The 13,013-nt window shown below is 43.7% G+C and overlaps 1 protein-coding gene across 1 annotated transcript in view; it reads left to right on the top strand.

Annotated features, from left to right (window-relative positions):
- LOC147736733 (uncharacterized) overlaps positions 1 to 12,636 on the top strand; it is a 156,126-nt gene extending 143,490 nt beyond the window's left edge. The window contains exon 4 of the mRNA XM_086953448.1: positions 8,264 to 12,636. Coding sequence (XP_086809574.1) covers positions 8,264 to 8,728 — 465 coding nt within the window. The 3' untranslated portion in view covers positions 8,729 to 12,636. The remainder of the gene's footprint in view (positions 1 to 8,263) is intronic.
- The last annotated feature ends 377 nt before the right edge of the window (positions 12,637 to 13,013 follow it).

Raw genomic sequence — 13,013 nt, 5'->3', positions numbered from 1 at the left:
GGTTGGATACCTAGCAACTGAGATATTTTATCAAGGTTTAAACCCGCTATGTTCCACGAGACGATAGTGGAGCTGTTGCCAAAAAGGAAGCTTGGCAGTCTTTTCATGTTTGTTTCCATTTAAGTTGTTTGGTAACCACGACCATACATTGTCATTTTGACTGGTACTTGTGTGATTTTCATCATCTTGGTTCCATATCCGTCTACCTCCAACCTCAATGTTTATTATTAGTTTATCCGGCAGCCCCGGGTTACACTGAACAGCAGATGCATTCCTAAAACCACCGCTTCCATTTCATAGAGTCAAGAAACAAAATATTGACGCATTGTGGACTGCCTGCATTGAAACGTTTGATGATTTCATTGATGCGCTGGAAGAAGTAGATAAAGATAATCAAATACCTCAAGAACCTTGTAGGCGAAGGAGTGAAGCAACTGATAAAGAAAATTCTACAAACTAAAGAGGCTTCGTACCATCAAAGCAAAGAGGGGCTCAATATAAAATTCAATACAATGCCAAATTTTTATTATGAGCAATATATTTTCAGGCAAGAAAAACAGAACATTGGTGAAACGATCAGTGAACTTGCAGAAAGACTTGATATTCAATTCAATCCAAATACTTTATTGCGGTCATTAGACCATAAAATGCAAGTGCATAAAAATGATTATACAAGCATCCACCAGGGCCTAAACTCAAGGCCCCAGGGTCCCTTATTACTATTGCAAGGTATTATACCGCACCCCAATAAATAAGCACGGTACATAACAACACATACATAGTGCCGTATTAATAAAATATACAGTTAATACACAGAAATAGATCTCATACATCTCAGAATAAAAAAAACTCTTTAAAATCACATATAAAAATTACTTTAAGAAAGATAGAGGGAGCCCGAATAAAAATAGAAAAAGAGAGTCTTGTCAGCTTAATCCTGTGCATTAATTTTCAGAAGCGACGTGCGCATACACCACATAAAGAGTAGAAAGCGTGACACTGCATACACAATAGGGGATAGAGTGTTGTATTTCATCAATCTAAAAACTTCTACACAGTATTTGGTCCTGAGATTTCTACATATTTAGATCAACCAACGGCTTCTGGATTTTCTTTAGCCTTGGCAGAAAAAGAATACATGCAGCTCTGACTCTACTGCATTGTTACAGGACGGACAACCTGGAGAGAGTGTACATGCCCATTTGTAGAGAAAGCGCGCAGCGGGAGAACCTCATGTCTAAACTGAATGTACAGTTTCCTCGCTAGCGCAGGTTGTATCTCATCCAGGGCAGACTCTAGGATGTACTGGTCTTTTATTCTCAGAAACGCAACTGTTAGTGAACCTGTTGCTGCGCAGCCCTGTAAACGGGCAAGATTGCCCTCCCTGTAGCTCCAAACCAGTTCTTTTCTACCGATTGTAGTACAAGGTTCCTCAGATTTATGCCATAAACTCGCTCTGCCCAGCTCCAATAATGAGTTCTTGACATACGCTAGCCACGGTAGTTTCCCTGCGCCCTGCAGGCCCAGTATCTCCTTTAACTCGTCCCTATACACAGCCAGTTCCGGGGTTACCCATATGTGGCCCCAATAAATCAGGGGTCTAAGGGCAATTTCGTCTGCAATTGGCTTCACCCCCAAGTCCAAATGAAGCGGTGTAAGGGGAGAGCTGAGGGGCGGACCAAATGAGTGCCTGGTAAAAGTGTTCTCGGACTTGGTGATATTTCTGAGAGAACTATGAGGCGATAATTTTAACGAGGTTCATGCTAATATGCCCCTGTGTCTCCAAAGTTCATCCTGTACATTGCAGCGCCTCTTGTTGTATCCCCAGAGTTCAGCCCGTACATTACTGCGCCTCTTGTTGTATCCCCAGAGTTCATCCCGTACTTGCTGCGCCTCTTGTTGTATCCCCAGAGTTCATCCCGTACATTGCTGCGCCTCTTGTTGTATCCCCAGAGTTCAGCCCGTACATTGCAGCGCCTCTTGTTGTATCCCCAGAGTTCAGCCCCGTACATTGCAGCTCCTCTTGTTGTATCCCCAGAGTTCAGCCCGTTCATTGCAGCGCCTCTTGTTGTATCCCCAGAGTTCAGCCCGTACATTTCTGCGCCTCTTGTTGTATCTCCAGAGTTCAGCCCGTACATTGCAGCGCCTCTTGTTGTATCCCCAGAGTTCAGCCCGTACATTTCTGCGCCTCTTGTTGTATCTCCAGAGTTCAGCCCGTACATTGCAGCGCCTCTTGTTGTATCTCCAGAGTTCAGCCCGTACATTGCAGCGCCTCTTGTTGTATCCCCAGAGTTCAGCCCGTACATTTCTGCGCCTCTTGTTGTATCTCCAGAGTTCAGCCCGTACATTGCAGCGCCTCTTGTTGTATCTCCAGAGTTCAGCCCGTACATTGCAGCGCCTCTTGTTGTATCTCTAGAGTTCATCCCGTACATTGCTGCACCTCTTGTTGTATCTCTAGAGTTCAGCCCGTACATTGCTGCGCCTCTTGTTGTATCTCCAGAGTTCATCCCGTACATTGCAGCGCCTCTTGTTGTATCCCCAGAGTTCAGCCCCGTACATTGCTGCGCCTCTTGTTGTATCTCCAGAGTTCAGCCCGTACATTGCTGCGCCTCTTGTTGTATCCCCAGAGTTCAGCCCGTACATTGCTGCGCCTCTTGTTGTATCTCCAGAGTTCAGCCCGTACATTGCAGCGCCTCTTGTTGTATCCCCAGAGTTCAGCCCGTACATTTCTGCGCCTCTTGTTGTATCTCCAGAGTTCAGCCCGTACATTGCTGCGCCTCTTGTTGTATCCCCAGAGTTCATCCCGTACATTGCTGCGCCTCTTGTTGTATCCCCAGAGTTCAGCCCGTACATTGCTGCGCCTCTTGTTGTATCTCCAGAGTTCATCCCGTACATTGCTGCGCCTCTTGTTGTATCCCCAGAGTTCAGCCCGTACATTGCTGCGCCTCTTGCTGTATCTCCAGAGTTCAGCCCGTACATTGCAGCGCCTCTTGTTGTATCCCCAGAGTTCAGCCCCGTTCATTGCAGCGCCTCTTGTTGTATCCCCAGAGTTCAGCCCCGTACATTGCAGCACCTCTTGTTGTATCTCCAGAGTTCATCCCGTACATTGCAGCGCCTCTTGTTGTATCCCCAGAGTTCAGCCCCGTACATTGCAGCACCTCTTGTTGTATCTCCAGAGTTCAGCCCGTACATTGCAGCGCCCCTTGTTGTATCCCCAGAGTTCAGCCCGTACATTGCTGCGCCTCTTGTTGTATCTCCAGAGTTCATCCCGTACATTGCTGCGCCTCTTGTATCTCCAGAGTTCATCCCGTACATTGCAGCGCCTCTTGTTGTATCCCCAGAGTTCAGCCCCTACATTGCTGCGCCTCTTGTATTTCCAGAGTTCATCCCGTACATTGCTGCGCCTCTTGCGCTGTGTGTGTGCAGACTCATAACTCGTATTTCCTCAACTCCCCACAAAAGAGGTCCAATCCAGTACTCCTGGGCGCCTAATTTGTGTTCAGCAAGTGTTGTAGTGAAGAGTTGTGGCTTAACAACAAGCCTTTGACTACCCCAAGTGAAGTGCCCTAATCTCCATAGATCTGCATCTATTGGTCTGCGATAGACAATCAATACTCATTGCCTGCTCCTTTTCACATCATCAATCACAATCATTTTTAGGATATATTTGTTTTGTGCACCAATGCACCATACTAAAAACAGGGTTATTATAATCCTCTTTGTTCATTCATAGAGTGTTTAGAGCTTTACATTCATTTTCATGGTATTCAGTATCCGCTTTGGTTCTGTCATTAGTTAACATAGAAATGGGACTTAAACTCGACAGGTCACAAATGTATAATTAAATTATCGTTTCTATAGCATCCAGCAATTTGTTTCTACTATGTAAATGCATGTGGGTTCATCAGATGATGTCATTCTTTTGTGGTGGATCATAATGAGTCCAAGCAATAGAGCCTGGCCCTTAGCAGCCTCGCAAACTAGAGGGGAGCGGGTGAAATGAGAACTATGGCAGCAAGTATCGCAATGTATTATTCGATGCTCTGTTCCATTGCAGAAGAGTCGAACCCTATCTATGAATATATCGCTTGGGACTCGACAGTGAGGGTATAATTATACAATGCAAGTCATTGCGGTAATACCAGAGCGAGAACCCCAGTGGGCACATGATTTCCTACAATCACATATTCACCCACGTGTACACAGTATTCATACTGGATCAGATCCTCTGATATATTCAGTTTCACAGGCCCAGTGGGCTCTATTCTCAAAGTGGGCATTGCTCAATTAATCCGGAGTTTGTATAGTGCAGCTACTCACCCCTGAGGGTCTTAAGGCGCTCAGCGGAGTGGGGGAGGGGTACTGATCCTCAGGGCGTGGAGGTTCAGTTGACGAACCGGGTCCTGATGTCCTTCCTGAATTGGGTCAGTGACAGGGATTGCCTGAGGTAGGAGACGGCTCTTCCTCTGGCTTTGGTCTTGTGGATCCGTGGGACGGTGGCCAGGGCAGGTTGGGCGGAGTGAAGTCGTCTGGCGGGTATGTGTAATGTTAGACGGTGGTTCAGGTATGCTGGTCCTATGTCGTGGAGAGCTTTGTAGACATGTGTGAGGAGCTTGAAGGGGATTCTCTTGATGATTGGGAGCCAGTGGCGTTGTCTGAGGTGCTGTGTTATGTGGCTGCAGCAGGGGATGTCTAGGACCAGTCTGGCTGTGGCGTTTTGGACGTTCTGTATTTTCGTGAACTGTTTCTAGGTGACGCCTACATACAGTGCGTTACAGTAGTCAAATCTGCTGGTGAGGAGTGCATGTGTGACCGTCTGGATTCATCTTTTAGACATTTCCCTACTTCCATCCTACAGCAGGGAAAGGTCATCTATATCCCCGATCCATATCAGCGTATGGTTTGTCATGTTTTCATTTTGTGATGTCCAGACCACCTGCTATGTGCCCGGGTCTGGCCCATGTAGCGAAGTAGCTCATTTCATATTTTGTCCAATTTTTTACAGTAACATTTCTGCTGTGACCTTTTTTCCATATTTGCATGCACAACAATGTTGGATTTTTTCTCTGAGACTACTGTGTTTAAACATCTAGCTTCGCACAACATTATCATGATGCCTTGAACACTAAGTACAAGGCCTCTTATTATTATTAATAGTGTTTTGTTGAGCGCATACAACCCGGAGGCCTCGTAGCGCTATATTATCTGAGTCAAGAGAGGGCCAGAGGGCCAAGTTAGATAAAGAGGAGCGTTTTCAAGTATTTCCGAAATTTCAACAAGTTAGATTCGCCGCGAAGAGTATCAGGCAAGGAGTTCCAAGCCTTGGCGGCATTCCAGAAGAAAGATCGCCCTCCCCATCTGGCCCGTTTGGTTCTGTTTACAGTGGCTAAGAAGGCTGAACTGGATCTCAGGGTTCTATAGGGAAGATAAGGGGTTGCCAGAGAGCAGATCATGGATGGGGCAGTCCTCCACATGGCCTTGTGCATAATGCACATGGATTTGAACATAACTCTGGCCTTGATGGGCAGCCAGTGTAGTTCCTTCAAAGCTGCTGTACCAGATTCTCGCCGGCTCAAGCCTAAAAGGAGGCGAGCAGCTGTATGACGCACTATGCACAAATGTCATCTCTATCTTCATCCACAGGGTGACAGGGCTATCTACATATCTACAAAATTGTCTAATCTATACGTACATCACAAAGATGCTTTCTATTATAAATAATGAGCATCCCAATAGATTAGTAGAGGAGGCGCTACTGCTGACACCCAGGGTCCGTGCAGGCTGAGACTTCACCATGCAGCGGGCTGGCATCTCCATGAGGAGGGAGTTCAGTTTGTAATCAATACGAGGCCTACATTCTTTCTTGTCAGGTAATGGGGTGGGATCGTCCCTTAGGGGGGATTCTTGGCTTCACATCCACACACACTCTAGGTACACGCAGAGTAGGGAGTGCATAGTAGGAGTCCGCCTGATTACTGCCTTGTTTATATGCCTGCATATATATTGTTTTAGCACCTTGATAGAACTATATCTACTATTTACGAGCTTGTAATCACTTTCAGCTGCTTCGGTCTACTGATTATTGCAGCTTATGTATTCTATACAAGAATAACGTTTGTTCAATAAATATATTGAAAACGTCCCACTGTGTATTCTCTGTATATTTCTCTGAGAGCAAGTAAGCTTGAGTGACTGAGCAAAATGTTCTGTTCTGTTTCCCAGATCCCTGAGGGGTCATGTTCAGAGGTTCCCAGAAACCAATCGCTTACTGATACATTCATTAAGAAGCTGGCCTAGCCTACACCAACGTTTGAATACTTTTGAAAAAACTCTTGTGAAAATGTTCATGGGAGAGTTGAGAATGGTTATCCCACCAGAGCACCCCTGGCATCCAGTTAAGATTTTAATGTTGTCTTATCAAGAGTAACAAGTCCACCCTTTAAGCCACTATATCACTGCAAGCCTTAACGTGGATAGTTGTCTACCTAGTAGCAGTCACTTCCTCAACCAGTTAAAAAAACGACACGCCCCATCAGTAGATGAACAGTTCCTGCAAGTTTACAAAGACAAAGTTAAATATGCATCCAGTGTTAAACATGCACTCATGCTCTGCATTATCAGAGTTGAAAATGTATGAAAAATAAGACCGTTTTTCGCACCGGCACAATTTGGCATATGGTTTTCTACTCGTACGGAGACTAGGGGTGGGCGGAATTTGCGTAGTCGTGTTACGCAAACTTCAGCGTAAAAAATTTCCGCGAGCATGCAGAATTTTGCGCACACACGGAGTTGCTCCTTCCACCCGTTCACAATGCTTTTTTCCTGTTCGCGAACGCTGTTTGCATGCTCGGGGGGAAATGTCTTGCAAACACACATTTTGAAAGCGTGAACAAGCAGAAAATTCTACGAAGCCGCGGATCGCAGAGCTTTTGGCAATTTACCGCCCAGGCCTAGCGGATACACCACATAGAAATACCACAGGTCCATGTGTGATAAAGATGCAACCATGGCTTTTCTACCCAACATAGCTCTAGTAGATATTTGTAAAGCCGAAACATGTGGTTCTGTGCATCCTTTCATAAAATATTTCTCTGGTGACATCAACCTATTCGGTCGTTGAGGTATGTGGGTCCGATGTTGTTGAGGGATTTGTAGGCGCGGGTGAGGAGTTTGAAGGTGATCCTCTTCTTGACGGGGAGCCAGTGGACTCTTCGTAGGTGTTGGGTCATATGTTTGCGGCGTGGTGTCCCTGGAATGAGCCTGGCTGCGGCGTTCTGGACCTTACCGATTCTTTTAAGTTATGGCACAACCTGTGATGTGCCACCGCTTGCTGCAAATGGAAAATTTTACTCTCTTGCAATTACTATCAGCTTGTCTTGTTGCAGGCTCACATGCATCACCCACTTGCTGTATGGTTGGAAAGTATACAGGTGTCTCAGATTAAGCAGTTTATTTTTTTATTTTACACATATAAGCAGTTGTACTCCGATGGAGAAAACAACACAATGATTTAAGTTGGAGTCTGCGCACTGATGCATTATGCCTTTCTGCTATGGGATTACGAGTCGTTCTCCAGAACAAAACTCAATCTTAAATTAATTATTTTTAGTAGTCTGAACCCAACCCATGAGAGGTCACCACATGTGAACTGTAGAACTACAAGCAGAAAACAATTGTTTACAGGTAGTAACATTTGCCTTCCTTCCTAGATATTACTGTCCACCTTTCTCATATTATAACCGTGCATTTCTTTCATGAAATATTTCCCATGTATAATTCTCAGTGTTCATTTCATTCTGCAGCACAGCAGCCGACGACAGAAAGTATGGATGGGAAAGAGAAACGTAAACGTAAAGCTTCTGGAGGAAGGAAGAACTTTGCTTATAAAATGAATGAAGGAAAACACCAAGGAATACAGAGGAGGGAGAATTTTAACAATAAAACACCACTTGCAAGGCAGAAAAGAATACGCACCGGCCTAAGAGCTTATGCCTGTGCTGAGTGTAAGAAGACATTTACTGGAAAGACGTGTCTTTTACTGCACGAACAAACACACACAGATCGGTATCCCTACACTGAGCATGAAATGAGGGTTGCTGATAAGGCAACACATGAAAAAACTCACAGTGGAGAACTGCCCTTTCACTGCAATATCTGTGAGAAAAGTTTTTCTCAGAAGGGAAACCTTGTACAGCATCAAAGAACTCACACAGGCGAGAGGCCTTATCACTGCATTGTGTGTTCCAAGGGCTTTACTCTTAAGGCAGCCCTTGTACGCCATCAAAGCATACACACAAAAGAGAGGCTTTATCACTGCACTGTGTGTTCCAAGAGGTTTTCTCGGAAGGAGACCCTTGTACGCCATCAAAGCGTACACACAGGACAGAGGCTTTATCACTGCACTGTGTGTTCCAAGAGGTTTTCTCAGAACGAGACCCTTGTACGGCATCAAAGAACACACACCGGAGAGAGGCCTTATCACTGCACTGTGTGTTCCAAACCCTTTTCTCTGAAGGCACACCTTGTACGCCATCAAAGCATACACACAGGAGAGAGGCCTTATCACTGCACTGTGTGTTCCAAGAGGTTTTCTCAGAAGGAGATCCTTGTACGGCATCAAAGAACACACACCGGAGAGAGGCTTTATCACTGCACTGTGTGTAGCAAGAGCTTTGATCTTAAGGCAAGCCTTGTACGCCATCAAAAAACACACAGGCGAGGGCCATGACGCCGCACAGGATATTGAAACTGCTGTAAACAAAAGGTGGTGCTCAGCAGCATCAAATACACATACAAGATGGAAGCCTTCTCAAAGCACTGCCAAAAAACCTTCATTTAAAAAAAAAATCTGATCTTTTACATCATCTAAGAATCTACAGCTGAAGTTAAACCTCCCATGACATCTAACGATCCTTCCGGGCTGAAATCCTCCCTTTCCTCTGAATGTCAGAGGAGCTTTGAGTTAAAGGACAAACTCCAACGTTCGCAGCGTCTCCAACCAGAATGTAGGTTCTTCAACGTCATTAAACGTCCCTTCACCAAGCAACAAACTTCAGAGAGGCTGCTTCATTGTGAATTAAACCTGTCAGACTCTCATGAAATGTGTGCAGTGTTGAGGACATGTTACCAAGAGTGGATCATAAACTATCCTGATAGACATAACTTCTGGGATTCAACAAAAAAATATTGAAAGACCTGAGCACATGGGAAAAAGAAACTAGGAGAAGAAATGGGAATCAAAAACCACTTGAGGACAAAAAATATAAACTTCTTTCATCACTAAAGCAGGAACATCTACTCCTATCTACTCCACCTTGGGGGTGCCCAGGAGTGGACGTCTAACAGGGAAAGCCAGGATGGGTTCCACAGCGGTATTCGTACAAGTGCCTTGAGACCCTTACGGGTGAGTAGTGCGCTATACAAGTATCAATTTTTTTACTATCAGTATCTTCAGACCGGCTGTGTAAATATTCTGTACAACCCATCCAGGCTGAGAGATCAAAAGAGGATTCATGGCTGTCCAGATTCAGATTCTAACAACTTACAAAGGAGGCACCAACCATATCATTCTGCAGTTTCAACTGCCGAGACCGTTACACAATTCATAATGTTTTGAGATGGTTTATTCTGGTGAGAATTTTCTTTTTTTTTGATAATCAATTTTATTATCATTTTGAAAAGAAAAAAAAAAGACAGCACAAATCTTACACAGTAAAGCCAATTCCATCTCCAACAGACAGTAAAAAACCCCACTGTTAGGGTAGGAGTATTTATGCAAGTCACCCAAGCTGGAAAGCAGCACCCCGTTACACGGGAGAGCCAAAGCTGGCAATTTAAAACAGTAGGATCAGCCATTTGCTCCAAACCCTATGGCTCCTCGTGGGACAACCATGTTCCTCCTGGGCAGCTCACCAATCCACTCCCTGGTGCCCCTTTCGCAGGGTAGGGGGGTTGGGCTGGGCCCAGGCCGCTGTAATATCTCATTTAGCCACAGCAACCGCCGTTCCCAGAAAATGTTTGACCGCTCTAGAGCCGCCCACACCTTCAAATACACCCAGGAAAAGACGTAAGGGACCGTGTGGAACCTGGCGACCCAAGGTCTGTGTGAGCTCAGATTCCACCTCGGACCAAAAGGGGAAAAGGCCTGGGCAAATCAAAACATGTGGTAGAAGTCGGCTGGAGTTTGGTCGCTATTTAGTTGAGAATTAAATACCCAAAAACTAACGTTCACATACATTACAAAACAAAGCAGATTGTCTGATAAAGACACTGTAAGGCGTATTTCATCTCATTCTGTGATGTGTTTTGTGAGGTCAGTTGTGTCCTGTTCTGGTGTGAGGGGTGAGATTGACAACTAGACAAAGGACACTGTCGCGGTGAGCTGTTTGCCAAGAATGACTTATTTTATGTAATAAAACTTTGCTAATAAACCAATCTGCCTGCCTGTTCCATGTGGTGTTGAGACAGGAGGTACTTGAAACTCATCAGTGCGTTCAGAGTGTCTGTTTTCTATCTTTGTGATTAGTCTGTCCCGGAAGAGGGTGGGGAGGAACTTACGCCCCCTGCAGCCCTCCCACCCCCAGCCCCTCAGATGTGAGGCATTTCAGTGTGTAGTTTGCTCTATCACTGTGTTTATCAGAGTAGTGCAAGCATTACAAGTACAATTTGCACTGTTGATGGTGGCATGTATGTGTGTGCAATGATGAGACGCCCTGGGGGCTAAGTGAATGATGGGACTAGGAATTGGGGGCCTCAGCTGAATCTGTGATACAGAATTATTGTCAAGAGCAAGCCAGCGGGTCACAAGATTGTTACAGCTGCGTTGACACATTTACGGCATATCAGTAAGACATAAAACTTTATTCGGCTTACACAGGCTCTAAAAATACAAGTTACACTGATATTAGACTCAAAACTCATTTAAAAACACATAAATAAACACATTCAGGATCTCAACAAATATAAACATGGAATAAAATGTTGATAACTTAAATCCCACGACCAACACCAAACCCAACCCATTAGCAGTATCTTTTCCTAATTATAATGAAACTGATCACAGCAAAGCAAGTCTCAGGTGTGTCGAGGTGTTGCAGAAATGTAAAACCTCCCTGAAAAGAATTAAAACTATGAGGAAATAAACAAACGCGTTCTCACTGATTTATAAAGTGCTCAGAAAAGCAGAAAGGGCGATGTGCTTTGCCGTAACTAAGGGCAGGAGGAAGGCTCTCAAACCAAGCCCATTGATAAGGGAAAGCAAAGAGAAAATGCATGGACCACAATCAAAGCCTGCTCAAATAAAACCTATGTTGGGCCTTTGAAGACAAGAGAAGTAAAATCCCATACAAAAGACAATCTGGAAAGCATTAGTGAATACAGACTTTCTTGTGTGAGCCCTTATTTATTTTAGGTTTATTTGTTAGTTATGTATGTCTATTCTAGCAAGTATTTCGCTCTTATTATTATGTTGAGAGCTATATTGAATGACACCATTCCGTGGCCCCTTTTTATCTATCTCCTTTTCCAATTTAAGGTTTATCGCTTTAAATCTATGGACTCCTCACCTAGTCTCCCTAGAGATTTTAGAAGGCAATATATGCCTTCGAATAATTTTTTAGAGCGCACGCTGATTATGTAGACTTTTTAATGTAAAGTTATGGACTTTATGTACTTCTTATCTGTATCTATTTACCTATTTACAATATTTTCATTACCTTGAAAAGTACAAAAGACGTTGATTCATACAAAGCGATATCTTCACCATCAACTAAAAGTGGCACTTTACGCATCCATTAGTGCCTAAACTGTGTTTTTATCAATGTGTGAAATTCAACAGTTGCGTCATCGTGAGAATTAAGATATTAGGAAGAGTTTATCATAAAACGAATGCAAGTATTAACTATATCCGAAGAACAGAGTTAGTTTGAATTCACCAAGGCTAATCAAATCCATGAGGGTTTCCCTACATTAAAACATTTAAATGTCTTCCTCCGCAGACGTTTGAATTAATAATCCATATGAAAAGAACTATCTTGTACCATTTTTTCATACAGTTGAAAGTTGTCTAAGTAAGTACCATTACAAGCCTGGTTATATCTTAAATTAAACTATAAATTGACCTTAGCACTGGCATTATAGATATAAATCATGGTCTTATCTTTGGTCATTGCTATGTTTGGCTCTGATCACTTAAAATCTTAATTGTTATACCCTCTTGAATGGTTTGAAATGAGCACTGAAGAAACTATTAATAATAAGACTTGTCTATCTAGATGTGAGAGGCAATGAAAATATTCCTTTATTAACTGTACAATTGTAGGTTCTGTATCCAAAATGTAATGATTTTAATGATTTTAACTGTTTTCTATACATGTAATACATGAAATATTTAATGGTCTGATTGAATGCATTGTTATCCTACATTTCTTTCAGGTAATACATGGCAAATCCTGAGGAAGGCGCTGGTCGCCGAAACGCGCGTTGAATTTGAATTGATTGTTGTGCCACTAGCTGTGTTTTCTCCTATTGTATTACTTTGTGATTTGTTTTATGACTATTGTCTGATTTGATCTGTATATTTTATATGGAAACAAGTCTTTTTGTAGAACATGTGTTTTTAAATATAACTTTGTTAATAAACAATCAGAACCTTAGTTTTTCTTATATAAGGGCGGAACGTACCACAGCACACGCCCACAGTACAACACAGACACGCCCACAAGGGACTACTTTGCTGGCACGGTTCTTTTACCTTTTAAATGTATATGGTGGGCGTCTGCAGAGCCTATGTCCTTCTGCTGCAACTGCCCTCTCCAAGGCTGTATTGGGTGTTGTGATTAGTGCTGTGGTTCCTGAGATTACCCGCCTCAAAGGTTTGGGCTCTCTCTTTATTATACTAGTATGGATACCAAAAAGAGGTCTAATGTGCATGGAGTCCAGTTGTTCCCTCATGAGTGGACGGGGTTTGCTTTAGCGATCTCAAGTTGCTCTTCTATGGAGTTGTGTGGTCGAGC

This window comes from Lissotriton vulgaris, chromosome 1_2 (genome assembly GCF_964263255.1).
Source record: "Lissotriton vulgaris chromosome 1_2, aLisVul1.2, whole genome shotgun sequence".
Classification (NCBI taxonomy): Eukaryota; Metazoa; Chordata; class Amphibia; order Caudata; family Salamandridae; genus Lissotriton; species Lissotriton vulgaris.
This window is presented reverse-complemented; position numbering and strand designations above follow the sequence as displayed.